This window comes from Morone saxatilis, unplaced genomic scaffold, assembly GCF_004916995.1.
Source record: "Morone saxatilis isolate NCDOM2014 unplaced genomic scaffold, NCSU_SB_2.0 Contig24, whole genome shotgun sequence".
NCBI lineage: Eukaryota > Metazoa > Chordata > Actinopteri > Moronidae > Morone > Morone saxatilis.
The window spans coordinates 13926574-13953716 of record NW_023339807.1 but is presented as its reverse complement, the minus strand read 5'-3'; the positions used below and the strand labels follow the sequence as shown (position 1 = coordinate 13953716).

Genomic DNA, 27143 nt, shown 5'->3' with positions numbered 1-27143 from the left:
GAGAGGGAATTTTTGGTTTGGATAAAAGCCTGTTATTTGAAATGGGGATGTGTCAGTGCTTTTACTAGCATCAACTCCAATTCTTACTCACATATGCCCTCACATGCACACACGCATGCATACACACAAACAGCCCAACTATATTGAGTGTTTTCAAATGAAAAAATCTTTCTCCATCTAGCCTCTGCTGTGTAGCAGACAGTGAGAAAACAGACTTTGATCCTTTGCTTTTTCCATCATTCCTCATTCAGACACAGAATAAAGGGAAAGGTGCACCTGCTATTCAAAGACAAGCTGGGCTTGTGTCATCCTCTCTCTTTCCTTCTGAACCACAGACAGACCAGCTGCCTTTTGAAGTATCCTTCATGCCAGGGACAGAGGGGCAAGAGAGAGTGATAATACTCTCCCCTTATCTCCATTTCATACAGGCTATCTGAGTTAGAGTGTGACTTTCAACAAACATAAATAATGTTCTAGGGACCGGGGGGCATAACAGAGCAATTTTAACCTTGGTGTATACTGTATTCATGTGTGTAAGATAGGTAATTCTGGACTGACATACACACACAGAAGGAAGGACAACAACTAATTTCCATATCTGAAACATGTAAAGTCCTGTTTTGTCTCTATAGTGTAAATATTCTGACAGTGAGTGATAATATTAGAATCATGGGAAACAATAAAATAAAAGGTGAATTTAACCTTGACCAGTAGTACAATACTTATTCCGCACTCAATGGCTTCAGTGATACAAACACTTCAACAACTTTTCATATCCATGTGCCATGTGTGACACAAGATTTTTTTTTTTCACACAGCATCTAACAAATAAGTTGTCGAGACAGCAATGAATGACTCAAATCTGTTACATTAAAACTTGGGTGAAAATAAACAGGCTTTAATGCTTTTTTCTTATTCTGTCTGATTCATGTTGATCGTGCAACATGTTGCAACACATTCCACATAAAAGATTAATACTGTGTGGTTTACCACTTCTCAAAGTGTGGCCCAGAATTCCTAAGAGTCTATGGAAGAGATTATGGATGGTTCCAAGCCTCTCTTGTTCTCGACCCCCTTATATGAAGCAATGTCTGCTTATGACCACTTGTCACACGGTGCATGTTGTGAGCATGTCAAAGGAATTTTCCCTTATCAGGCTGTTTTATATGACTACGTTTTAGATGTCAGAGGAGGTAAAACTACACAGTATTTCACTAAAAAAGCAAAGATTGCAAAAAACTAAACATCATTTTATGTAGCAGAATTCTCCTATTTCCTACACATCTCACAACCCTGCATCTCAAGATGAATCTCCCCAGTTTGAGAGTTTGAAGAAATAGTAATGGTGACATTTGATAGTGTAGCAATTTATTTAATAAAAAGAAGGGTCAGTGTGAAGGTGTTTTCATTGTGTCAGTCACAGAGTTGAATGCTGCCCTTTACAAAACACCATATCTTGTTCTAAAAGTGTTCTACTAGTCCTTTTTTGTTGCCAAACAGATAAATCTTTTTGTACAAAGAAGCACTTTTCTTTGACCACATTTAATCATAACGTCCAGTTTGACCTTTGGTTCACTGTACTGGGGATGCCCAAAGCAAAAAATATCCAGTTCTAAGACATCTGCACCAGAAAATCTTGAAGTGCATGTTGTGCTTTAATATCATACTTGTAAAGGTAAAAAAAAAAAGTGAAACCTATTTGCATCATTAATGAAACATCGATGAGCTTCTTTCTTGCATGTCTTGTCAAAGGTTATGGTGGTTAGTAACTGTTGCTATGCATCCATGCTTGGTGATTGGTGAAGGCGCAGATGTATTAAAGCTGCTTGCCAAACAGTTGATCACTGCAGCGGCCGGCACTCGGGGAGCAGAACACAGAAGAGAACAGACCGGCATCCAGATGGTCTATGGACTTGGACTACCCAGAGTGCTTTGAGAGATTGGATTGATTTGCCCTCCATGATATCAGTGAACACAGCCCAGCACACAGGGGGGGGCTACGGCAAGGGGTGACATAAATACAGACACAAAAACAAGATACAAAATGTACACTACCAGTCCTGAGGTGTTGGATAGAAATATAAGTCAACCCCTGCAGAGATTCAGTAATTAGAGCACAATTCCTCTTTCTCCTCCTCATGACCCCTGAGCTTGTATGTGTGTGTGTGTGTGGTGTGTGTGTGTGTGTGTGTGTCGTGTGTGTGTGTGTGTGTGTGTGTGTGTGTTAGGGGATGTGTGTAAGTGTGAGTTTGTGAGAAACAGACAGAGAATCCCTATCTCTCTCCACAGGACGGGAGATCAAACAGACTGTGTGAAATATAGAGCAGCAATAATTAGCAGCTGTTACAGCATCAAACCTCTCTATCTCTACCTCTCCCGCTCTCTGACACACACACACACACACACAACACACACACACACACACACACACCACACACACACACACACACACAACTGCTCTGTTCTTATCCCAGAGTTTAATTTAGCGATACTTAAATGTGCTGCAACTTCTCAGGACTCCAATACTGATAATCGAGGAGATGATACAACATCAACCCGTTCCTGTTTTTTCTCCATCTGCTCTCCAGTTCAGAATTTTTAAATTCACTCACACAGCCTAAAGGGGAAAACAGCCACATGCACCAGCAAAAAGCTTAAAAGCATTTACCAGACTTGAACAAAAACCCCCACAAAGAATCTTTTTTTAAAGGCAAATTTACCCATGAATATGGAGTGCTTGGGACCTTTACTTTATTATAAAGCAAAATTGTAAGTCATACACACACAGAGTCATCCACACAGGGGTCATGTGGAAATTAGTAATCACAATATCACTGTACTTTCTGTCAGTGACTGATTAAATCATTACCTAAGCCCTGAGATTCTCCCCCTGGTGTGTTCATGTTTTGCTGTTGTGTGTGCGCACGCAGGAATGTGAGTTGATTTATGATCGAGAAGAAGCGGTTTCCTCAGTCAATCGCTCCTGTGAATTAATGAGGTATAAAAACTAAAGCTGGCACTCAGTCAAATACCCCAGCAGTCACAGAATGGTCTCTGCTGGGGCAAGATCACCTCTATTGGCACCACATTTGATTGTTAGATTGTGGATATAGATTGCATTGAACATAAAAGAGCACCTCACGGCTACTGAAGCGATCCATCGACCCAAATTGCAATGCTGTATAAATGAGACACTTCCCATCTCTTGCTCTCTCCCTTTCTTTTCTTTTTTGTGGTCTCGCCTCTTACCCTTCTCTTTGATTCAACCAGGTCAGTGGGGCTGCGTTCAGCTCCCCCGGCTGTTCTCTGACTGTGCCGAACAAAAAGCAACCATTACACTTCGTCCTCTCAATTCCCCTCATTCAGAGTCTACATCTTTCACATGTTCGAATGCTGTTGTAGATCACAGACTTTCACAGCACAATGTGCTTTGCAGGATTCTAACACAGAGAAAGCCCTTCCCATACCTTTTCTCTGGCAGTGACATTCATTAAAAAGTTTTCTTGAGTCGTGTGACATACAGTACCGGGTTGTTCCACTCCACTTTACATCTTTTTACTGAATCTCTGTGCCTCTTTGGAATAGTAGTTATACTAATAGCATGGATAACATTTAAATTATTGTACTGATCCACCAAATGACATTCAAACATTATAAGTCAAAATAACATTGAAAAGGACTGAGCTGCTTAAGACTAGAATGCACTAAAAACAGGTAAGGTGTCCTCTAAGTCATTACATTTGATCATATAGAATTCTACATGTTTGATGATTTGACACTTGTGTGTCACTTTGTTACCTTTTGTGAGCTACTGAACTCCCATAAAGGAACAGTTCAAAGAGTAATCTGTCAAGAGACACTGCTGTTGCTGCAGGTGCAATATATGAAAAGATAAGTGGCTTCAAGCTGTTTAGAGCTTTTACAAATATTACTGTATACATTTCTGAACCAGAAAAGCATTTTTTATCCTATGAAACACCAGTTGTTGTATTATTTTATTCTTTACTGTGCGCTAGTCTCTTGTTGAGGAGGGACTTGTTTGTGTAGGACTTGTATTATGTAGAAATAACTGTGAATTCTGTTGTACGATGGATTTAAGGCTTGGAGGAGGTAGTGGGCTCAGTGATACTCTTAAACTTGGCACAGTCGCCCAAGGACATGACACTGTCAGCACAATGCTTACACACTCCTGCGCACACACGCACACACACACACACAGGTGTAATAGGGTATAATTTAGGAGGCAGTAATAGTGAGATGTGATGCTCTGTTGTAAGACAGCATGGCTAATTCCCCGGTTATGTTATCTCTGAGAGACAGATGTTCCCACCAAAGATTACTATGCACACACACAAAACAAAAACAACACACACATAAACTGTGTGCATGGAGAGGTGCATGAACACATTCAATCCTCAGACAATAGAAGCAGCAGGATGGTCTAAAATAGCCTTATTGACCAAAAACACAGATCAATGATGAAGACGACTTCTCTGAGAGTTAATTATGAGATGTAATGAGTTTCTGCAGAATACAATAAAGAGAAAAACGACAGCTCTCACAGAAACTTTTCCTCGAAAAATATTTCTTTTAAAACAATAAAATGAATCATATAAAGACTGTTGACCTCTTGCCATATTGATCGGAGGAAAAACACACATTTTTCCAATAAGACCACTCTAAGACAAACCATATCACCTTTTAATGATCATATTAAACCCCACAAAGCTATGAGTATTAACCATTTGTGTCAATCCATCAGCTGCAAAGCTTTTCCCAGGTCAGACACACTGCATCCATTTCCCAGGAAATCCATCCTACACAGGAAATGGCTTCACTGCAGAGGATAGAGGCCAGTTGATTCATGGCGTCTCACAGTGACTGTCAGGTAAACCCTTGGGTCAGATAACTATCACTCTCATTATATTGTTAAATCGCAATTTGAATGCACGGCCACAGCATAAAGGAAGTGATACACATGAGTGACATGCAATTCCTTTCTGTCAATCCTCAGGTCAGGAGAGTCGATTTTGTCCTTGGTCTTCTTTGTCCTGCCTGTCTGAATTTCTGTCACTTACACTAGTATCATAGAATATCCATAAAACCTCTCCTGCACCCAAACACAGTGTCTATGATTCAAAAACATCCAAATAGTGGCTTTGAGAGGTTAAAAGAATTGCTTGTACACCTTGAAGCTAATTTGAGTGCTTGAGCGTGACTTCAAGAGGACAATTTACACAAATGAACCTGTGAATGTGTGTATATAAACAGCAGAACTGCCTCTCAAACTCCTTTCTCCTCTGAGCCCTGATCTCCCTCCTCCTGTTTCCGTTTAACTGGTTTCAGCTTTAAGTCTCCAGATTCTGATAATTTCCCCCTTAATCCCTTCAGAGGAGCACCCTGCTTAACTCTCTAATTAAGTCAACGATACACACATACACCAACACAGGATAAACAGCACATGCACACAGCTTGTAGCATTCAGCTATCTGATGCACGGACAATTGGTGGTTGCTGTGTTGAAGTGTGTGTGTGTGTGTGTGTGTGTGTGTGTGTGTGTGTGTGTGCGCATGGTGACTAAGTGTTTGTGTGTCTGTATTTCGATGATTAAGTCCCAATCAGGATGTTGTTATGACGACACATGCATTTTTAAGCTGTTAATCCAGGATTATTCTCCCCTCCGCTCATCTCATTACCGTCGATTATTAAAAAACACATACAGGCACACGTGCACACAAATACTAATTATGGGTTGGTTTCCCTGGAGACTGAATACATGCTGCTAGGGTCTCCAAAGATAGCTAGACATACAGGTAAAAACAAACAAATGAATACACCTCAGGCGTATACATATTTGTTAATTCACGGGTATTTGAAACACAAAAAAGATCAAACCTTGTAGATCTGGGGTGTGGCTATATATTTTTACCACTGTGATTATTTCAGTGCTTTGGCCTCTCAGAGAGCCATTTTGGCCTTTCAGAGAACAATTTTCAGCATAGAGTGGAAAAGAATGCGAGTAAACAGCGAGTGTCCTTTCCCGGTGATTGAATGTGTGTCCTTGTGTAGAAACTGCACTCCCCTCTCTCAGCAAGGGAAAATATTCCTGTGGTGCTGAGGTTGATGTACAGGTGAGAGAATAGCCAAGGATTTTGAGATCACCTGAGGCTTTGTGTCCACTATGACCCAGTCACACTAGGTCAGCTCAGAATAACCAGAAAGGGCTGACCGCTGATGTGCACTCACCCCTGGAGTCATTAATCACACAGTACTGCAGATGAGCCACACGGACACATGTGGTAACACACGCACACAAATGTAGAAACACACATACACACTAGAGCCCATTTTAATTATAAACACTAGATGCTAGATGACAGCATTGCTCCAGGTAGTCAGTCCTCAAGGCCTGTACTCCTGGTTCATTATCATACACTAAACATCAGAGACATGAATATTTCTGAGCAAAGCCCAGTCCACAAATAACAACACATCATATCACATTAAGCTATCAATATCTGCAGCATATATACACGCACACATACGCACACAGAATCATGTCGGTAACGTTTCTCCTGAGCTTTATTTTACGCACTTTAAACACAAACACACACAATCAGATGATGGTATCTGAACCCCTGTATTCCCGAACAGGCCTCTCAGCTTGCAGCTGGGTCACTATCGGGAGCAGGATCTCAGATAACGTTCCCATTTACCAGTTATGAAATTCTTCAAAGGGGCCGCGCAGCAGTGAATGCCTGTGGTGTGTTGTGTTTGTTAACAGGCATAGGGCATGGAGAAATACTCGGTGGTGGATGTGTAGAACAGCATGGATGTCACAGTCCAACTATTAAAGGCATCTGAAGAAAATGTCAGTTTATGGGGGGGAAAAAGATATATCAGGGCTTAAGAAAGTCACTAGTGTTCTGTGTGATTTATTTTGCAGGTGAATACAAAGATAATGTATAAACTGAGTTTTAAAACCCTATTATGTTGAGGCAAAAATGAAGAAGCAAAAGCGAGAGACACATCAATAGACTGCATGTGTGTTTGTGTGTAAGATTTCAAGATATTAGGTATGTGTATCCAATACTGCCACAATGTACGTTTTTTTTTATTTTCAGTCCGACACCTCTGGCCTGAAGCAGTAGTTTGTCATGCTGTGAATGTTACATTTTTAGTTTTTTTTTGTTGCTGGTTACAAAAAAAAAAATGTTCAAATGTCTTTTTTTGTATACAAAAAATTGCTGCATGTGTAGCCGTCTACCACTCAAAACTGTGCCTCTTCACCTTGCTGCACCTCAGTTGTAAAAAATGAAAAGCATTGGTCCATTATTGTGCCATGCCATTACCATAACCCATGCCATTACACTACATAACCCTGTCTGAGAATTTTAAAAGGCTGCAATGTGAAAACTAGTCAAAAAAAAAAAAGAAGTCAGAGTTTCCCGTTTCTCCTTTCTGAAAGGCTTTGTGCTAGACACTTTGAACAGTCAAGCAGAGAGTGAAACGCATGCTGCATAAGTTAATGTCAAATTCTCTCTATTGTGTCTTGTCTTATTGAATGTAATGAGTTAACAAAAAAGGGGGGAAATACAAAGCCGGAGAATAAACTGAATAGCATAAAAATTCAAGAATTGCACATGAACTTGGAATATTAGAACCATTACATGTAAAGATAGCATCAACTGTTTGTTGGCAGACACAGTTTTCTAATAATCCTTACACCCCAATGAGATATTTCACTTTACTGCAGTCAGAGAGGGAAACACTGCTGCTACTGCTGTTATTGCTGTTGTTGTTGTATAGAGAAAGGAGCAGAAGCCATTAATGTGCAGCCTTTGTGTGTTTGTGCGTGGACGCATGTGCCATATACATTTGCTTATAGAAACCCATGCGTGGGTGTGTATAAGCAGTTTCAAATTCCAAAATTCAGCAGTTCAAAGGTGTTTAGCCTTTGCTGCTGGTGAAAAGTAAAGCAACATCTGTCAAAGAGATTAGGGGAAGCATAACTCAAGTATGCACTTATTTCACCAAAAGCATTAAACAACTGACTGAAAGAGATTGAGTAGACTGCAGCTTTTAATGCCACTCATTGTGCATCTCACTTGAATTAAAATTTCATCTTCGATAAATGGGTATGAAAGGATAACCAGTTAAAAAAAAAAGGCACTTTAGAGAATGCACCAGAACATTTTAACTAGAGGGAAGCATGATGGAGGAAAGTGAAATCAAGAAGTGCAAGCAAGGGGCTGTGGTCAATGTTCCATGGGTGCATCTGCATCGTCCTCCTCCTCCTCCTCCTCATCACTACAGGGTTCATAATCGTCATCCAAGAGTGGGTCTCCCTCCTCTGCCTCCATCTCTCCTCCCAGCTCGCCTAGCAGCTGCTCCACATGCTCCAACATCGGCTGGTCATCGCATCGCAGCTTATTGTACAACTGGGGAAGAGGGAGATAAAAAAAGGGACAAAAAAAGGGATGATGCAAGTGTGTAATGGGTTAGTGAGTAGACTGGAAAAATGTAACATTTAAATAGAAAGTAGGTTATACAGCAGAAATGTTGAGACCGAACATGAAGTGCAAAATTATACTGCGGCGGCAATACAAGAAATAAGATATGGTGACTGAAAAGCTCTCGACCGAAGCTCTTCCGTTGTGTCACTGGAGATAACAGTGCATCACTACAGCATCAGTAAACAGCAGCTTGGAGTTGAGGGAAGTGAGCAGCCCTGAGGTTTTAAGTCTCTAAGTATTGGTTAGGCCGTCTACAATATATCCAACAGCAGCTGCATTCTGTCAGCAAGGCAGTCACGGCTCGCAAAACGCTGGTAAACAGTTTTTGTCTTTCATTTGGCAAATCAGCACATTTGATACACCGTTCATCCGCACAGGAGACAAAAAAAGACCATTTATCTTGCTCTTGCCACATGCATGCGCACACACACACACACACACACACGGAAACGTATCCTTAAGCACATATGGTTATGCAGCGAACATGTGCACGTACACACACACAATCAAATTTGTTATCTCGGTGAAATATGGCGTGAAAGAGCAAGATAAAAAAAGTCCTGTTCTCAAAGCAGGCAGCAGATTTATCTCTGTATAATACTCTGCTTGTGTGTAATTACTGAACTCAAAGTGGAGCTGGGTGATAAAACTACTGGTACTACCACTAAGGACAGAAAGCATAACACTGTGTGTGCATATACAGAGCACGGGAAATTGATACAGCGATTAATATTTATGCTGTTCTATCCAGAAACAAAACTAGAGAGAAAAAGAGGGTGAGTGGGGAACGCTTTATAAGATCTAGGAATATTATACTATTTCGTCTCTCAAACACACACACACACACACACACACACACAGCCACTTGAGCTCATGGACAATAAGCAGCTGAGTGCCATCATTCTCACTAAAAGTGTAACGAGGCCAGGAGAGTGAAGAAGAGTGTGTGTGACTGCTTTGCCCCAGGACCAGTCTCTAAGCAACAGCAGGTCCTGACAGGAGACACGCAGTCCCATGGGAACTCATTTGGAGTGTAAGAATGTGTAGTGTGGTGGTGTGTGTGTGTGTGTGTGTGTGTATTTAAGTGGATGCTGTCTCTGTGGTTTGGAGCTCCAGGGAGGTAGAGCGTGACCCAGGTCCAGGCACAGGGTCTGATACCGGGGGAGAGCTGACCCTCTTAGTCTTATTCGAGCACACACACCTACACACACACACACACACACACCCACACAGATTTTCATTCTGCCAATGTCACCGTGAAATGCCTGGAGATGTTTATCCACAACGAATACTCTGAATAAAAGTTGGGATTGCTTTACAATACGCTTGGCTCTATACACAGAATAATTGCACATTACAGCCTTGGGTGTCTTTCATATGAGTTGCATAAGAGAAATAATGTAATAAATACAGTGAACCTGTGAAAAAAAACAAAAAACGTTCTACAATACTGAATGCTATTTGTGAAATAGTTTTTATATGTGGTGATATTTCTTACGAATCAATAGCATAGTGTGTCTGCTGGATGGGATGTGATTATTCATTGTGATGCTTTCAGCTAGCTAAACAAACAGGAGCTATTCTTTACACATTCTGCACCGAACGCTGCTGAGATCAGCACCGCCGCCGCAAAAAACACAGGCATTTCTCATTTGCAACAGCCTATGTTTTCTCTTCTCACTTTCACGGCCCAGAGAGCTGCCTAGAGAGGGAGGGAGAGAGTGTGTGTGTGTGTGTGTGTGTGTGTGTGTGTGCGTGTGTGTGAGTGTATGTAATCGTATAACTTTTTCATGGTCCACTTTGCTATACTTTCAAGCCCAGTGTCACAGCCCAAAGTACACTTGATGACCGGCGTAACAACTTACAAAAACACACAAACACACAACATACTATACATATTAAACACGCAGAACACAGTTGTTTTCACTGTGTACTTGCTATTCTTTTTTGCCATCCTAGCGCCACGGCTCTAGGGATGGTCGGTCCACTACTTTGTCCCAGGCTGATATTCTCTATTGAATTAATTGGTGTGAAACTGTGCACAGGCGTAACAGTTCCACAGCATATGAATACATTGAGGATCCCATTAATTTCCTCTAGTACCATCATGAGTTTAGCGTTTTGTGTTTCGGAGTGAATTATTTTGACAACAATTGGAAGGATTGACGTTCATGGGTCCCAGGAGGATGAATTATAAAAACTTTGGTTATCCCCCGACTCTTCTTCCAGCACCATCATTGGTCAAAAAGTTTAGTTTTTATTGATTAAAAATGTTTATTGTTAGTTTAGTCTTCGTTAGTTTCACTGTTACTCATTATGTGGGTGTATACAGGGGTGTATTTGTCAGGGGAAAAATGTAATGTAAGAAATTCATAAAAAATATTACAATACAACTGACTCACAGTCATGTAGATATTTAGTTAGTTAGTAAGTACAGAATATTGTATTAGTTAATTTTTTAAAGCACAAGCACACAAGAGCTGCTATCGTGGCAGTACACTCTTAGCACAGTTAGTATAATGGATGTAAACAGAGTCGAGTATCATTCACCTTAAAACAATCTCAAGTCAAAATATTGCAGTATTATATGCAGTATTTTGGTAACTTCACGGTTACTAATGGATGCATCCCAAATGTAGAGAAATCCACTAACTAGGTCTGCCAAGCTTGAGTGTGTTTTGCACTGAAAATATCCCCTTATGCTAAGTATCCTCTTCAGCTGTCTTTCACTTATTTGAAAATCATGCCTAGAACCGAGCATGGACTTAATGTGTTTATATTCAAGGCCATAGTCAAAATAAAACTCTATAAACCTCTCTATTGCTCAGGGTTTACAGTTTCCCAAACAACATGGAATGAAATTGCCCGGAACTGCTTTGACCCTTGGGGTTTTTTTTAAGTATTTTTGCCACTTAAAATATATTTTTTTTTAACCCATCAATTTTCTTTTCTATCCAGCTTTTATTTATTTTCCACATATGTATTTTTCTTTTCTCCAGTGTCCAAAATGTCTTGTATTGTTAAATTCAATGCCCTTTGCTCAGCTCGGAACTAGCAAACTTCTAAACAGGGAAACCAATTTAAAACTTCTGAGCTCAGACTTTCCAGACATGTAGTGACACAATGTGGCATAAATCAACATGTCAGCATTCATAGTGAAGAAACTTGTTGGCAAGTTGGAGTTCATGATAATGACAGTAACAACTACAATTCTTGGTCACAGAATTGAAAAGGCCTATGGAATCTAATACAAAACAGAATTATGCTCAATTGAGGTGTGCAAGTGCTTCTGGAGTTGAATGAGGTGTCACCCTGTTTATGGTCATTATTACTGCAGCCCGCAGTACAGACTTAACAGTGAAAAAGTAAAAGAGAAAGAGAAACTTACTTACGTTGTGAAATAGTAAAGAACTATATAAGTACTGATGTAAAAAATCTTAACCTTTAATTAATTTCTTTCACAGAATTTACCCAAGTTCTTTGAATATACCTATTAGTATGGTCGAGCATATATTACCTGTAAGTGCTTATCTTTTGTCCAGTATGCTGTGGACAAAAGTGTAATAATAAGCACTAATGTACCCTTCACACCTAAATTGATTCTTTTTCCCCTCGTTTCTTGGTAGAAACCTTTTTTCTACAACTCATATGGAAGAATAAAGACAGGCTGATTATGTGGTGAAAGCCACATCATTCCATCATTGTTCACCTTCTGTTCCACATCTATGCTTAACTTCCCCTTTCATTTCACCTCTTCTTTCATTTCATTTCCTAATGCCTCCATTCTCCCGGCTTGTCTCCTGACCATTTTACACCTCGTACACTCTGTCTTTGGCTTTCTTTCGCTCGCACTCAAACACTCTCACCAAATGACCTTCCTGTCAAGGAGACAGATACCTCTTCATACCTTCACATCTTATACTCGCGCTTGCATGCACACACACAAACACATACAGACACATCTACCATTTTGGCAGAATAGTGCCAAAATTATGCCCTCCTCTCATCTTCCCTCTGTATCCTCAATCCTGCTCTCCCTGTCCCTTTTTTTAGACCTACAGAGCACTCCTACTCTACATCTCTTCATTAGTAAAAGAGAAAAAATGTCTTAAAATCTTTCGACAAATTTTCTTCCTCCTAACTTCTCGGTCTCACTCTGTCATACAAACATGCACATATTTCACTGGCAAGGGTGTGACACTGGCTGAGATTAGACCTTCTTGAGTGTGCACAGGGTATGTCGCTGTAAGTCGCACACACACACACACACACACACACACACACAACTTAACACTTCAGTCCTCCAGTCACATCCTCGGTAGGGAAAGGCATTAAAATTACATGACAAGCACACCTTGGTCCAACCCTACCCGCAATCCGTGCTCATGGGATACCCTTTCAGCCACATCAAATAGTAAAGCTTTTGACCTCTGTTTGCCCTAGCTGCCTTTGTGCACACTCACACACACATACACACACATATAACATTGTCCTCTGTGCATACACTGCAGATCCTTCCTCAATCGCACCCTATCTGGCTGAGACTCAAATTCCATTTCACGTCCGGTTTACTATTGATTTTACCCTCGCCACTATTCACCAGCTACACCCCCTGCACCCACACAACCACACACACACAAACACACACATCCAATCTGTTCCCTTCCTCGCCTCCCCTTTCATTCTCCCACTCCTGCGCACCCTCCTGCTCCTCTCCTACACTTCTTTCTCGTCCTCTCAACCCATCCATTCTTCCCTATCGTTCCTTTTCTAGGGGCACATCAGCCGAACACAGTGTGTGTGTGTGTGTCTCTGAGCGTGCATGTGTATCGATCACAGAAGAGATGAATAATGAAGATGTTTCTTAACAAATAATTAGATATGCAAGTTGGCACACACAACTATAATTAAATATGTGCATCCACATAAGGTGCACCTACGCATACCCACATGCTTTCTCTCACTGTCACACACAGACACACACACACACAGCAAAGTCATAAAGTATGCAGAGAAGTGGACTGGCGCCAAAACAAGCCGTTGGGCTTTGAGGCCTCATTTCCATGTTGGAGCCCATTTTAACTAGCAGACTGACTCATCGTTAATAATTAACTCTCACAGTGACTCTCAGAAACAAAGCTCTGATATAAACAAGGGAAAATCTCAACCACACAGTGTAGATGCGTGTGTGTGTGTGTGTGAAATGCACACACGTATGAGCAAAAACGTCGAGCTGAGGAATTAAGTGCACCATGAGGGGGGCTGTTTTCTATCCACATTGCACCTCACCTTTTCAAGGTCTTCATTTACCTTTCACATTATTCTGCGCCTGTTGCTTCACTCACTCTACAAAGAAACAGCTACGCTGTTTACTTGTCACGCTCTGATGCCTCACCCAATTCTTTTACCAGTCTTTCACCTTTTTATTCCTTTGCATTCTTTCTCTCTGTACAAAAATAGCTAAGTACTTAATTCTCCCCATTTCTCAGGTCTATTTTTTTTCAATTTGTTTTTTTTTTTCGTTTAAGTCGCCACAAAGCTGGCCGCTCAAAATCTATATGCACCCTGTGCCTTTATTTTCCTCCACATAGTTTGTTCCATTCTCTCTCTGGGCAGCTCAAAGCCCAACCCGCTCCTGTCTCAGTTGTGGACATTCCCAGTGGATGCTGGTTAGACAGGCCTGTCACTACACTGCTGGCCAGAGAGACATACATCAATATATCCCCACTCTGCTGCCCCTACTTATCTGTAGAGGGACACGACAGGGCGGGAAAGGAGGAGGGAGGATGGGTAAGAGGTAAAAAGGAGAGGAAAGTAAAGAGAAGAAAAAAAAAATCATAGGTGGGGCCTGCCATCCCTCAGTCTGTGCTGTCTGATTTACAAGCCTATTGGATTTTAGACTAACATGAATCACGGCTCCATAGAGGCATTGCTCCCTGACAGAATGACAGAATGAATGAGACACATCACTCCGTGTGTGTGTGTCTGTGTCTGTGTGTGTGTGTGTCTGTGTGTGTCAGGGGGAACAGGAGAGAGAGAAGGGTATATTTAAACCTCTTTGAGATTGTACAAAAAGACATTTCTGTGGCAACAATGGAGCTTAGTTAGGATCCTCTGATGTTCACAGTACTGCATGTACTCCTTCTCTGACAAGAACTGGTTCTTGGGAGTCTTACCTATTGTGACAGTGCACCCACAGTTGCTGTGCACAGTGGTGGAAGAAGTATTCAGATCCTCTACTCTAAAATACCAATACCACATTATTACAATATTCTGTAATAAATAAAAGTCCTGGGCTTTCGAATTGTCTTTCTTGCGTAGGAAGGTTCCTCATTGAGTGCAATGACCCAGAAGTATTTAAAATTGCTCTCTTCTCTCTAAATACTAAGGAAAGGTGCTTCAATTGTTCCTTTCTTATCTCCTTTGGCATAAGATGCAATCCATGACCAAAGGAAATGAGATAATGCCATCTTCAAATGTGTTGTTTTGTCCAAACCTCAAAATGATTCAGTTTTCTGTAATTTAAAACTATTAGGCTGTCAGATAAATGTATTAAACTGAAAAGTACAATATTTCCTAGCCTTGTTGTATTTGAAGTGGCTTGCAATGTAAATAGTAAAGTATGTCTAATTTCTACTTCTAAGTACGTTACTTGAGTAACCACTTGCCATGCGCTGTTCAAGAACTAGCCTACCGTATTCATTTAAGAGAGGAACCACAATACTGTGTCTGTGTCATTAAAAAGCAGTAATCTTTTGCTTTGTGGGCAGATTTTATGTCGGTTATCTTGACTTGGATTACCTTCTTAGCATTGGTCAGGTACGATCGGCCCGCCTCCTTCAATGCATTCCACTCCTCCTTCTCCTCATCAGTCACTTCTCTTCTCTCTCCCTCTTGCTGCTCCTTTGCTTTTTCCAACTGGAGGTAGCACACCCATCCAGAGAGATACCACACCTGGGAGGCACGGAGAAAGGGAGGCAGGTTGGGGAGGCGTGAGGCACAGAGATTCAGACAGAGAGAAAATGTTCTTTGCTGCAGTAAGTGAGCTGTGACAAGGGAAACAGATTTGTAACCCTCACGGAGCAAGTCTGCATGAAATCCCACACGTTTCACACATATAACATGTACTCACGTAGACACACATACACTCACACACACGCATACATGCACAATCCATCACTCACATAATAATGGTCAACCTGATCCAATCCTGGCATTCAGTATACTCATTTACAAATATTGCATGAATGTAAATGCACATGTGCACATACTGTAACTTCACAATGAATTCAAACCGGTGACTTGACCATCTTTTTTTTTTCTTCATCTTTCTATACCAAAAGAATTCAATTACTTTATTGAAACATGCACTAAAACATAGTACAATAAAATGCAAAATAAATTCCCTCAGGCAAATATCTTCTTTGCATTTAAAATAATATCATTTTATTAGCAATATTAGCAGGTTGCGCTGTGGACAATATTAGCCTTGCTATTAAATTAGAGACTGAAAATTTATTATTGTTACATGTTATTTTATGCTACACATAATTTCAATCGTAAAATATTTCATATGAGTGTCTTTCTGCCTCGATAGGAATTGTGGAAGTACCTGACCAGGTATTTATGCAAAAACACCTCAAGAATCAACCCTGTGGAATTATTATTCCTTTGGCCATGTTTTAATCACATTATGGATACAAAAATGTAATTTAAAAAACAATGTTTTAACAGAAAATGCTGCAAATGTGTCAGACAAAGGTGAAAGGTGTGTGCTACTGAAGACAGGCACATGTTTAGTGACTGACGCAATCGCTTGATGCTAAGATGTGAATGTCCGTAGTGCTTCCAGGCAAATTACCTTTGACAAAACAAAACATCATCTATAAATAACAGGTAGTTTATATGACCAGTAATGCAATAAAATGGGAACCGTCTGTCCATTACACTGCTAAACACTATTGGAAGATGACAGAGACAATATTAATATGAAATACGTGCACTTGTTGTTGTTAAAGACAATACTGTATTAGAGACAATACTGTGCCTCAATGACACATAAGATTCACACAAATACATACTAGTATACTGTTAATAAAAGTCAATTCTTCTGCTTCCTCATGTATTTGTTGTATTTCCCACTTTAACAGTAATATGCTGAAATTGTCATGTGTCCTTTTAAATAACCCCATTTTTTCTTTTGCTTATTTTTTAAACGTTGTAGTGTGGTAACATCTCATTTTCTTTCTATGCGTGTTACTTTTTGCAGCTACAATGACTACTTATTAAAAAAAACATCCACTCACTACAGTCAATGCAATTATCTGAAGAACTATCTTCAAGCATCATGTAGGTGTAATTGCCGCATTTTCATAAAGACACCAATAGTATAATTTTATTTTAAATACAAAGCTTTAGATCCATCAATGTAGCAAATGACTGGCCATTATCTCAAAACCATGCCTCATTTATACAACATGCCAACAGCTGGATGGGAATGGGGCAACAGTGAATTGCCAGATCAATCACAGGGATTACAATATAATGTCATAATCTTCTCCAGTAGGTTAGCAGTTATTAATTATAACATAGTAATGTATTTGCCAAAACTATTAAATGTCATGCGTAACACAAAGCTGTTACCCAAGCTCGATGTATTTGCAAATATTAGGTAATAATTTAGCCCCCTTAACCCTTTGCAAGATTCTGACACCAGATGTATGAGCATTGCTCAATTTAAGAGAGCACCATGTAAAGTTATGTGTTAAGGGCCTCTTAACCGGCTGACTGAACTTGGCATCTGATGAATTTATGTTAAATAAAACCCAGAGAACATTATTTTGGAATAATCCCATTGCTCCAGAGTTCAAAGAGTGAGTGGAGGCATATTTTTAACTGTAAGTCAGTATGCTGAAACACATCAAAACTAGCTTGCTCTCCTCTTTTCCATAATCACACTTTTTTTTCTCCTACATAATCACATACAGTGTGCTATGCTTGCTTTTTCACCCCTAAACACAATCACGTTCAACTCTCAGTGAACTTGGAGGTGTGTGTGCGCCTCTCATCTAAGGCCAAAGATCACCCACCCACTGTTATTCAAGCATCAAGATACAAATATTAGCTTTATTCATTATTCATTGAGGGCAGAGGCAGTAGGGACCTGCACCTCTGCCAAACCAACCATTTAGCTAACAAACACATCAAGGCATGCCACACTGAATTCAGAATTGCCGCTCAGCATGCTGAGTGGGAGGCTACCCCCTGCAGCCATACTTATCAGAACAACAGCAGCAGTGGATAAATGTAGTGATGTTGCAGAACCAGAAGTATGACATTTTTTTTCACTGAAACATTTTCTGTGAATGTAGAACCTAAAAAAAAAATGTATCCTTCTGTATATGTATATTCAAAAGAGAAAGAGGGAAATTAGGTCACTTAAATTCTTAACTTCTTCACAAATGAGAACGACGTGTCTTCAAGAACAACTACAACAAGGCTAGAAAATTCTTTGCTGTGCATCTGCACTCCAAATTCATTAAAACATGAGGAAGTTAGCTAATTAAGAACTTCAGAAAATCCATTCTACCCTTCCACAACCCCAGACAGAAGCACACATAATAAAATAAACGCTGCGTCTGTCAATCAAATCACTGGGACTATTGTCATTTCAAAGTGAAGGCACATCTTAGTTCCCATATGGTGCTGCTGAAGGAAGAACAAAAGCATCATGAATGAACAGAATACCTTTGAAACCAGATTTGCAAGGAACTAGCTCACTTGTTTGTGCAGACTTAACATTTTATAAGTAAGGTTCCAACTTTGAGATACGCAAAAGCAAGGAGACGTAGGCGAGTGCTAACAACTTATCTACTGCTCTTAAGAGAGGAAATAAGAAAGAGAGTAAGACAAAGAGGGGAAGAGAGAGGGAGAGAGAGAGAGCGTAATGTAGTCAAATGTGCCTGTCATACTCTTCTGACATCACTAATATGACTGTAGCAACATAAATGTGATATGATCTGACAAAACACTTTCTGACCATTACAACTGGTGACTGTATGCATGTGTGATTGGCTGTAGGGCCGCTCAAATCAAGTGACACAGCTGTACGTCTCTGGAGTGAGTTTAAAAGTTCAGACCCCTGATGACTGCTCTCAATCTGTCAGCTGAGGGGTGTGTGTGGGAGGCTGAGCCTGAGGAAGAGAGGGAGGAAGAGAGAGAGGAAGAGAGAGAGGAAGAGAGAGAGACTGCTGTGCTCTTCTATCTGACACTCAGTGGCACACCTTCACTTCTTCTGCCACTAGCAGTGGGGGTATGGAGCACACTGACAGCACAAAGTTCCAAATAAAGAACAGATAATACTGCCATTTACACCACTCTCTAATAAGCATTTAAGTTCTCAGTCATACTCCGTGTGAGCGCCCAAGTGTTGAGACCAAGCAATGCAAAAGTGTGGGTGTGTATACACATCTTTGTCCGTGCACATAAACACTGGCTTAGCAGATCAGCGAAAAGCGCTCAGGTTGAGGCTTTCTTCTTCCCACTGGGGTGATGAAATATTTGCCTACAAGTTGGTCTAATCCAGCAGGGGCTACTGAATCACAATAATAAGACTGCCTGCAAGAGGATGCATAAAAATCAAGTAACACACATATACACATACACACACCCCCCCCAGAACTCAGAGTTTGTTCAAGGATCGTCAATTAGTCCAGAGAGACAGGCCTGATAACGGGATTAAATTGCAATTTTAGTTTGGCTTCGTTCATTAAGCCTTACATTGTGTTCATATTAACCGATTTCTTGTTAGGTGGAATATTTTGTTTTTTTTTCTCCAGTCAATCAGTGAGGGCAGATTTAACAGTTTTTGGTTTTTTTTGTATTTTCAGAGGCATTTTAACAACCGGAAATGAAAAAATACAAAAACAAACATGAGTGAAAGCTGACCACCACATTTTCTACAAGACAAAAACCGATGGGCCATCACTTCAATGCTTACCTGTACAACTTCATCATCCTCCTCCAGAAGACCCTCCAACACATCAACTGCCATCTAATGCAGAGAGAGAGACAGAAAAAGAGGGTTACGAGGCTGAAGTGAGATTTGAAATCAGTCATATCAGAAATTTACTTTTTAGGTTTAACAAATTCATCCGTACAGACTGTAGTCCCTTTCTCTCATACGTGCCGTTGTTGCTTGCAGTGTTGTGCATCTCCCAGGCAGCTCGATCAATCAGAGTGATCAGAGAGCCTGATAAGCGCCGATGAGGGCAGTGTCCCATACACAACATCGTCGATACCAACAAGACAACAGACATGGCCGTCGATAGACACACTCACCAGTGCTTATCATACCATCAATAGTCACTCCTTTTAATCTATTTACCGACATTTAACAGTCAATATATTCTTAGTGTCCACCCCATTCTATAGGATGCATGATAAACCTAAATATCAGTCCATTCTGAGAGCAGGTTTACTGTCGCAAAGGAGTTTAATGTTAGGTGACCTTTGCCATAGTGCGCCACTGTCTGGGTCAGTTTCTGTGGGAAGTTTCTATTACAGAAAACAGACCTTGACTAAAGTAGGCTGTGTGTTTGTTTTGCTCCACTTCCCTCCTTGCGGATCCTGTGGTTGTGATGTGTGGAGGGAGGGAGGGAGGGAGGGGAGAGAGAGAGAAGAGAGAGGAGAGAGAGAGGAGAGAGAGAGAGAGAGAGAGAAGAGAGAGAGAGAGAGGAGAGAGAGAGAGAGAGAGAGAGAGAGAGAAGAGAGAGAGAGAGAGAGACCCCAGGTGATGATATATTGATTTTTGTCAACTTCAGGTTGGAGGCGACTGTTAGCCAATCACCCATGGTGAAGGGCAAGAATAAAAGACATGCACGTACCTGTGCACGCACGTACACACCACTGCACAGTCACACAACACAAAAGCTACACACAACTGTGAGCACAACAAGCAGCACTTGTTTCTTGTTAAGGCAGTCTTATTAGCTGCAGAGCTTCCTAATTTTTTCCACTCCCAGTCTTTGGAGTTCTCTTCTCTTTTCATTAAGCCTACGTGCTTCCGGTGGCGATAAAGAGGTCAGCTGCCTGGTTAGACTGAGAGAGAGTCAGGTTAATTGAGAGAATCTCGTTAAGAGCGTGCAGATGTGCGTGGCAGGGAGTCAGTTGATTGATTGCAAGACCAATTATCAGCTGAAAACCCATTGTCCTTAATTAATTAATGACTGATTAAAAATACACAAACAAAAACACCTAATCCCAGCTGATGATGAATGGATTCATGCCCAGCGTCAGAATTATCTACTTGACTTTCATTGTATCACACCAATGTGACAGACACACACACACACGCACGACGCACGGCACACACGCGCACACACACGCATGCACACAGTAATTCGAGCCAAGCACTAGATATGAGAGATAGGAGCAAAGATCTGTCTGGGTATTAAACAACTGATAGAACAGGCAGTTTTAGAGCAACAAAAATAGAACAAGAAATATCTGGGAGCCAGGATAAGTGCGCAATGAACCATTATATCGTCTCCAACTGTACTCCTTCCTAACTACACTGGTCAACCCAGGGGCGAGTGATTAAAGATTCAGAGATCCTTAAGCTGCTTCACGCTCTAAACAACAACAAGATTAATATTCCCGTGAAGATAAGGGGAAGAGAGGGGGTACTACGAAGGAAAAAGTGAGAAAATTGGAGGAAGGGTAAAAAAAAAAAAAGGTATCTTAATAAACAATGCAAAACTGGTCCATGAACAACGGTGCACTGCAAAGACACACACATAAAAGACACTATGTACATGCTGTCCTCTTTATTTCAAGCTGTTAAAAAAGAAAAAAAAAAGCACTCTGGGGAGGAACTCATTTATAATGGCCATTGTGTGCGTGTGCAGTTTGTGTGTGTGTGTGTAATCTTCAGGCAATTTTGTTTAACAGAATCATTTTACCAGAGCGCACAGCAGAGACAGGAGAAAGACAAATCACTTTACAAGAGAGGGCAAGCCGTATCTCTAACACACAGAAACCCATACAAACACACACGCACAAACAGGGACATCAACACTTAAGTAAATAAATCCTGGGTATGTCAGTGCTAACTGTACTTGCAAGCAACATTTGAAAGAACAAGCTGCGCCCCGTTGTGAGCTAAATTTAAGGACAGAAATGCTCAATGAATAACATGAAAGCAAACAAGAGTGACAATGACAAGTAACTAACCATCAGCTGCTGTGACAACTACGCCAAAAAGACACCTTAATGGCTGTCAGGGGAGGGCGTCTGTCTGTCTGTCTGTCTGATATGTGGCAAGTGAATTAGTGGTGGTGATGGGTGATGATGGGTGATGATGGTAATATGTGTGTCTGCGTGTGACAGTGAGAAAACTCTGAGGGCTGCATTGTTACTACAACGCACATTGTTTTTTTTTATTAAAACGTGAAGTAACATGTCAGTATAAACAAGTAAAAGTATAATTTTGGGGCTCCAAATAATTACTTAATTCATTATCAAATATTGTCTTTATCATCTTAATTATGTGATTAATTTAGTTTAGAACCCAGATTGATTGCTTAGTCCGACTAACAATCCAGAGATATTCTATTTACAATTATATAAAAGCAGGGAAAAGCTGCAAATCCTCACACTGAAGAAGATTAACCCAGAGAACAGTTGGTGTTTTTGGTTGATTAATTACTTAAACGATTAACAGATTATTAAAATTGTTGGTGACTGGCTAATCACTAGTTTGAAAAGTGAAAAATGCTCATCACAGTTTGCTCCCAGTAGGACCTTCAAATTGCAACCATGAGTCCAAAATCCCAAATATTCCATTTACAATGATAATAATAATAATAATAATAATAATAATAATAATAATGATAATGATAATAAATAACTCAAAACAATTGATCAATTATGAAAACTGTTATCAATTAATCTTCTATCCATCAACCAATCTATTAATTAACTAGTAGTTTGAGCACTATAGAAACTGTCTCAGAAATACTTAAAACAAAATATCAAGCTCTTGGACAGTAATACCTTCCAGTTGTCTCACTTATGCTGCTTTCAAGCATCTCTGTACTTCAAGTTCCATTACAGCTAAAGAAACACATTTGGCATGCATTCAAGTGTCTCTCCTCAAAAACAATAAAAAAAGACACAAAAAAAAGACCTTGAAAAACAATTTTGGGTGACTTTTTTCCCGTCTAAATTAAGTGGCAGAGATCCACGTTTTGCTGAAACAGAAGACTGAGGGGAAGAGCAGCAGTAATTAAACTAATTTTTTCAAGAATTAAGTAGCCCACAAAGAGCATGAGACGCTTACATAGCACAACACTTTTATCATCAGTTGATGTCATGGTATCATAAAATATCCACTCTCAGTCATTCTTACTTTCATGTGTACTCGACTTAAAAATTGAAAGTAGAGCAATCTTTTAAAAAGATTTTCACCAAAACTGTTTTGAAAGCCATGGCACACCTTTATACTCTGGGTCTATCATTACAAATGCAGAGGCTGCCCACTGGCACTGGATTGGTGACCACCTCCATTAATGTCATAAGATATTAATTAGCTTTAATGAAATACACCCTAAGAAATCTTCAAGGAAAAGGGGCAGAGGTGCTATTTCAGACAGCAAAGGTCATACGTGTAATGTGTGATGTTCTTGTTTAGGCTGTCACCTAGTGAAGTGATCACAAATGATGAGATGCTGTCTGTACCAATCATTCTTTGGGGGGGAAAACATTTAATCACCACCATGCACTTCAGTGATATTTTCCCTCAATAACAACAAAATAATATCATACACTCAGATAATGTGGCCAAAGTAATCAGTTTGACATGTTTATTTTTGGCAAATACCTAATTTACCCCAATTCAAACTAAAACCACATAATAGATTGAATGTACAATCAATGCCAAACTTCATTCATCTGAATAAGAGATAAATCTCCAACAGAGACAGACAAGTGGTACTTTTTGGGGAAAGAACACTGTAGTTCTTCTACCTCTCACTTAGAACTATTGTATGCCAGAAATAGCTGACTATCTATGCAGCTAAAGAAAACACAAAATTTGCTTTAACAGGTTTCTTTGACAAATATATTAATCAAATTTTTAAAGCCTTGACTCAGTTTGAACCAAACAAAATATTTAATAGGGGGACGAAATACAGACAAATCTCCGCATCCTGGCACCCTGCTAAGAAGGTAGCCTTCAAACTGAAAAACTATATAGACTGGAAGCACACAACTTTACACAGAGTTTAGAGTTGTGAATAGATTTATAGTCCACAGGGACAGATAGTAAGCACAAAAGTGTGTGTGTGTGTGTCTGAGTGAGAGAGAGAGACAGGAATATAGGAAGGAAAGAGAAGTGAGGATGTTCCTATCAAATCCGTCCCAGTCTGGGGGAGACGGACAGAAAATAGCTTGCTTCTACTCTGCTTCTACCCTTAAGCACAATTTCCATCAGAAACGTCCACAAAGCTGATAGCTAAAAGCAAATATAACCAAACTAGTGTGTGGACGTGTATATGCATACATGGCAAAATATTCAGGTTATAAAGCACTCAGAATGTGTGCAGTTTGTGTTTCGGGCCTGATGACATCAACAGGAGGATGAAGACAAACGACATGTCAGAAACTGCGGACCGAGACGTTGTCATTTTACTGATACACCTGACAGCCCATCTCCCACACACAAACACACACACACACACACACACACAAAGATATAACTGCAGCTGAGGTGTTTGGGAGTGGTAGTGGGGGGTGTGTGTGGGGGAGGACACTGTTCTCATTTCCTGTCAGTGATAACCATAAACCACTCAACAAGAGTGACTACAAATTAATCGCTAGATCACAACAGAAAATAGCTGAACTGCTGTTGGTGTGGCAGTAATCACAGAAAATGATTTCAAGCGTTAATGACTGTTAGGGGTTTTAGCACTGAACTGAAGGCGGTGAGCCACTAAAATCAATCCATTAATACTGAAAATTGATGATTGGTGATTTAGAAGTGCGCTGTATCACAGATATGGCAGCAATTCATCAGAGTAGAGCTTGCTTCATTTTTTTTCCTACCTTCTTCTCATCCCTCCTCCTCCGTGCGCCCTTTTACCCCTGTCCCTCTCAGTAAATACCACTCTTCAATTATTGACACTGAACTCTGGAGGGGATAAAGACCAGCCATGGCCTTCCCACCTTCAGTGCTATTCACTAGAAAGGAAAGCACACAAACGCATGCACACACACACACACACATAAATGCCAGGCCACCCTCCCACCATGAAACATACTTGACCAACAACAACAGCAGCAACATTTTACCTCGTATTCCTCTGCCTCGATGAGCAGTTTGGCTGTGGTGATGCGAGACTCGTACGGAGGGATCTCATTCTGGAGGAAAAGGACAACACCTCTACAGTGAATGTTTACACAAGCATCCGCACACACACAGTTCTTCCTTTGTCTGATAATAACACGATCCAATTTCAAGGTACAAAACATTCTGCAACTATGTGATTGTTAATCACAGCGAAAGTGTCGGCAGGATGCGTTCAGATCAACCTGCTCGTGAAGATAAGAGTCATAACAGTGGTGGCACTGGGATTTTTGTCTCAAATCATCATCCCAGCCCCTCTTATGTCACAATTGCTCCGCATTTGAATGTAAACTCAGGTGCCGTTTATGTGGTGTCATTCAGAACCTACCCTAACTTTGACATTACAGTCATTCCTTTCTCTTTGTCAGAATCCCTGTAGTAATTGGCTTTCTTATCCCTGACACACTCCCTGGTGTTGGCTTGTGCTTTCATATCCGCTTTCTCTTCACACACACACACACACACACACACAGGCGTACAGGTTTGTGAAGTATTTGTTCCATCTTTTTTTTTATTATCCCTTGTTTCATTATCTCTTACTTTTTATCTCTACTGGTGTCCTTATGTTTGTGCTCGCTGCAAAGCACACTGTGACAATCCCGTTAGTTGAAAGTGCTTTATAAATAAACTGGGATCTGAGGAGGGCTGGTTGCTGTCAGAGAAATACCATGCACAGCTCCAACTCACCTGCATGTCTTCCTCTGCGCTGGAAGAAGCTGCACTCTGTTTCTGGGAAGGTAGCCACAATTCAACACTCTTCAACAGGTATTCTCTGCCTTCCTGAAGACAGCAAAACGCATATATGTGTAAATTCACACGTACATATATGACCTGCACATATACACACAGATGAAGGCAAGCATGATGGTTTTAAATTTTTTTTGGTTTTAAATTTTACAGGATTGTGAACGCTCCATAGATATCAATAAACCTTTGGATTAATTTTAGCACATTTTTATAATTTATTTTTCAAAATTATAAACAGAGTATTTCCAAATAAGCTGGATGTGGGAGGCTATGAAGTGTGACTGGAGCCAGTCTGACCCCTACAGCTTATAACTGGCATTACAGATCCACTTTAGCTCTACAGAAAGTCATTTTTCCTCACTTTTGTGATGTAAGAAGAATCTAAGAAAAAAAAACCTGCTGACACTTTTCCAATACAAAGGAGGTGAATTTAATTTCATCCGTGATGTTCATGGCATTGACAAACTGTATGAAAGACTCAAAAGAGAAGAGTGCCTTTCCACAAATGATGCACAGGTCACTCAGGACAATCCACAGAGGACATTGAACAATTTTCACTATATTTTTACCCTCTGTATAAAACTGCTCACACAAAAAAACAGGAAGAAGGATATTGTGTCTTATAAAATATGAAATGCCAGACTTGACAGCAGTGATTGTACTGTACAATACTGCAACATTCATATGACACTTTATTCTGAAACATACAAGAACTGTAAATAGATCGAGATTGTGTTTTATTCAACTCAAAAGATCCATTAGTGACCTGAAAAGGTACCTTTGGTATGTTTTTACCACTTTTTAAAGTCTTTCAAAAACAAAATAGAACACATTCTGAAGCATGCTCCATTAATGTCTCTCACAGAAAGGTTTTGCCTTGAATGTCGTTTGCCTTTAATAACGACTGGTAGAGCAGCAACACTTTAAATATCTCCTGAATATGCAATATTTTTAAAAATGAGTAACAAAAGAGAACATTTCATTGAGACATTTTTGCAAACTCATTGTCAGATGCTTCATATAGAGAAGTTCTTGGCTTTGGATTCTTTTCCAAATTGAGTCCAATAGGCTGCTCATCTCTCTCTCTTTATCAGATGACTATATGACCTCAATGATCTGCCCAGTAATTAACATTCCTATCGGCATGACCTGTCTGTGTGTGTGTGTGTTAATGTACGTGTCCATCTGCTGATTAATGGCATACAATTCAATTTGCTCAGAATAATTAACTCAGCAGATTCCTGCTTTAATGTGGTGATAACTCATCCTTAGTGTGTGTGTGTGTGTGTGTGTGTGTGTGTGGACTGACCTGGTTTCTCTCTGTGCTGAACAGGTAACTGGCCATGAGCTGCAGAGCCTCAGGGTTGTCATAGTGATAGTGTAACGCTTTTTCAATGAACTCTCTGCACTTGTCTGCAGCTCCCTCCTCCATGCTACATGCACACACACACACTCATAACACACACACACACACA

General features: G+C 40.3%; 1 protein-coding gene across 2 annotated transcripts in view; it reads right to left on the bottom strand.

Annotated features, from left to right (window-relative positions):
• Positions 1-6564: 6564 nt before the first annotated feature.
• si:dkey-12j5.1 (probable assembly chaperone of rpl4) overlaps positions 6565-27143 on the bottom strand; it is a 23294-nt gene continuing 2715 nt past the window's right edge. For both annotated transcript variants that reach the window (XM_035672821.1, XM_035672820.1), the window contains exons 6-11: positions 26978-27101; positions 25609-25701; positions 24867-24935; positions 19516-19569; positions 15318-15470; positions 6565-8441 (exon numbers count right to left, since the gene is read on the bottom strand). In XM_035672821.1, the coding sequence (XP_035528714.1) occupies positions 8259-8441; positions 15318-15470; positions 19516-19569; positions 24867-24935; positions 25609-25701; positions 26978-27101 (676 nt within the window). In that variant the 3' untranslated portion in view covers positions 6565-8258. The remainder of the gene's footprint in view (positions 8442-15317; positions 15471-19515; positions 19570-24866; positions 24936-25608; positions 25702-26977; positions 27102-27143) is intronic.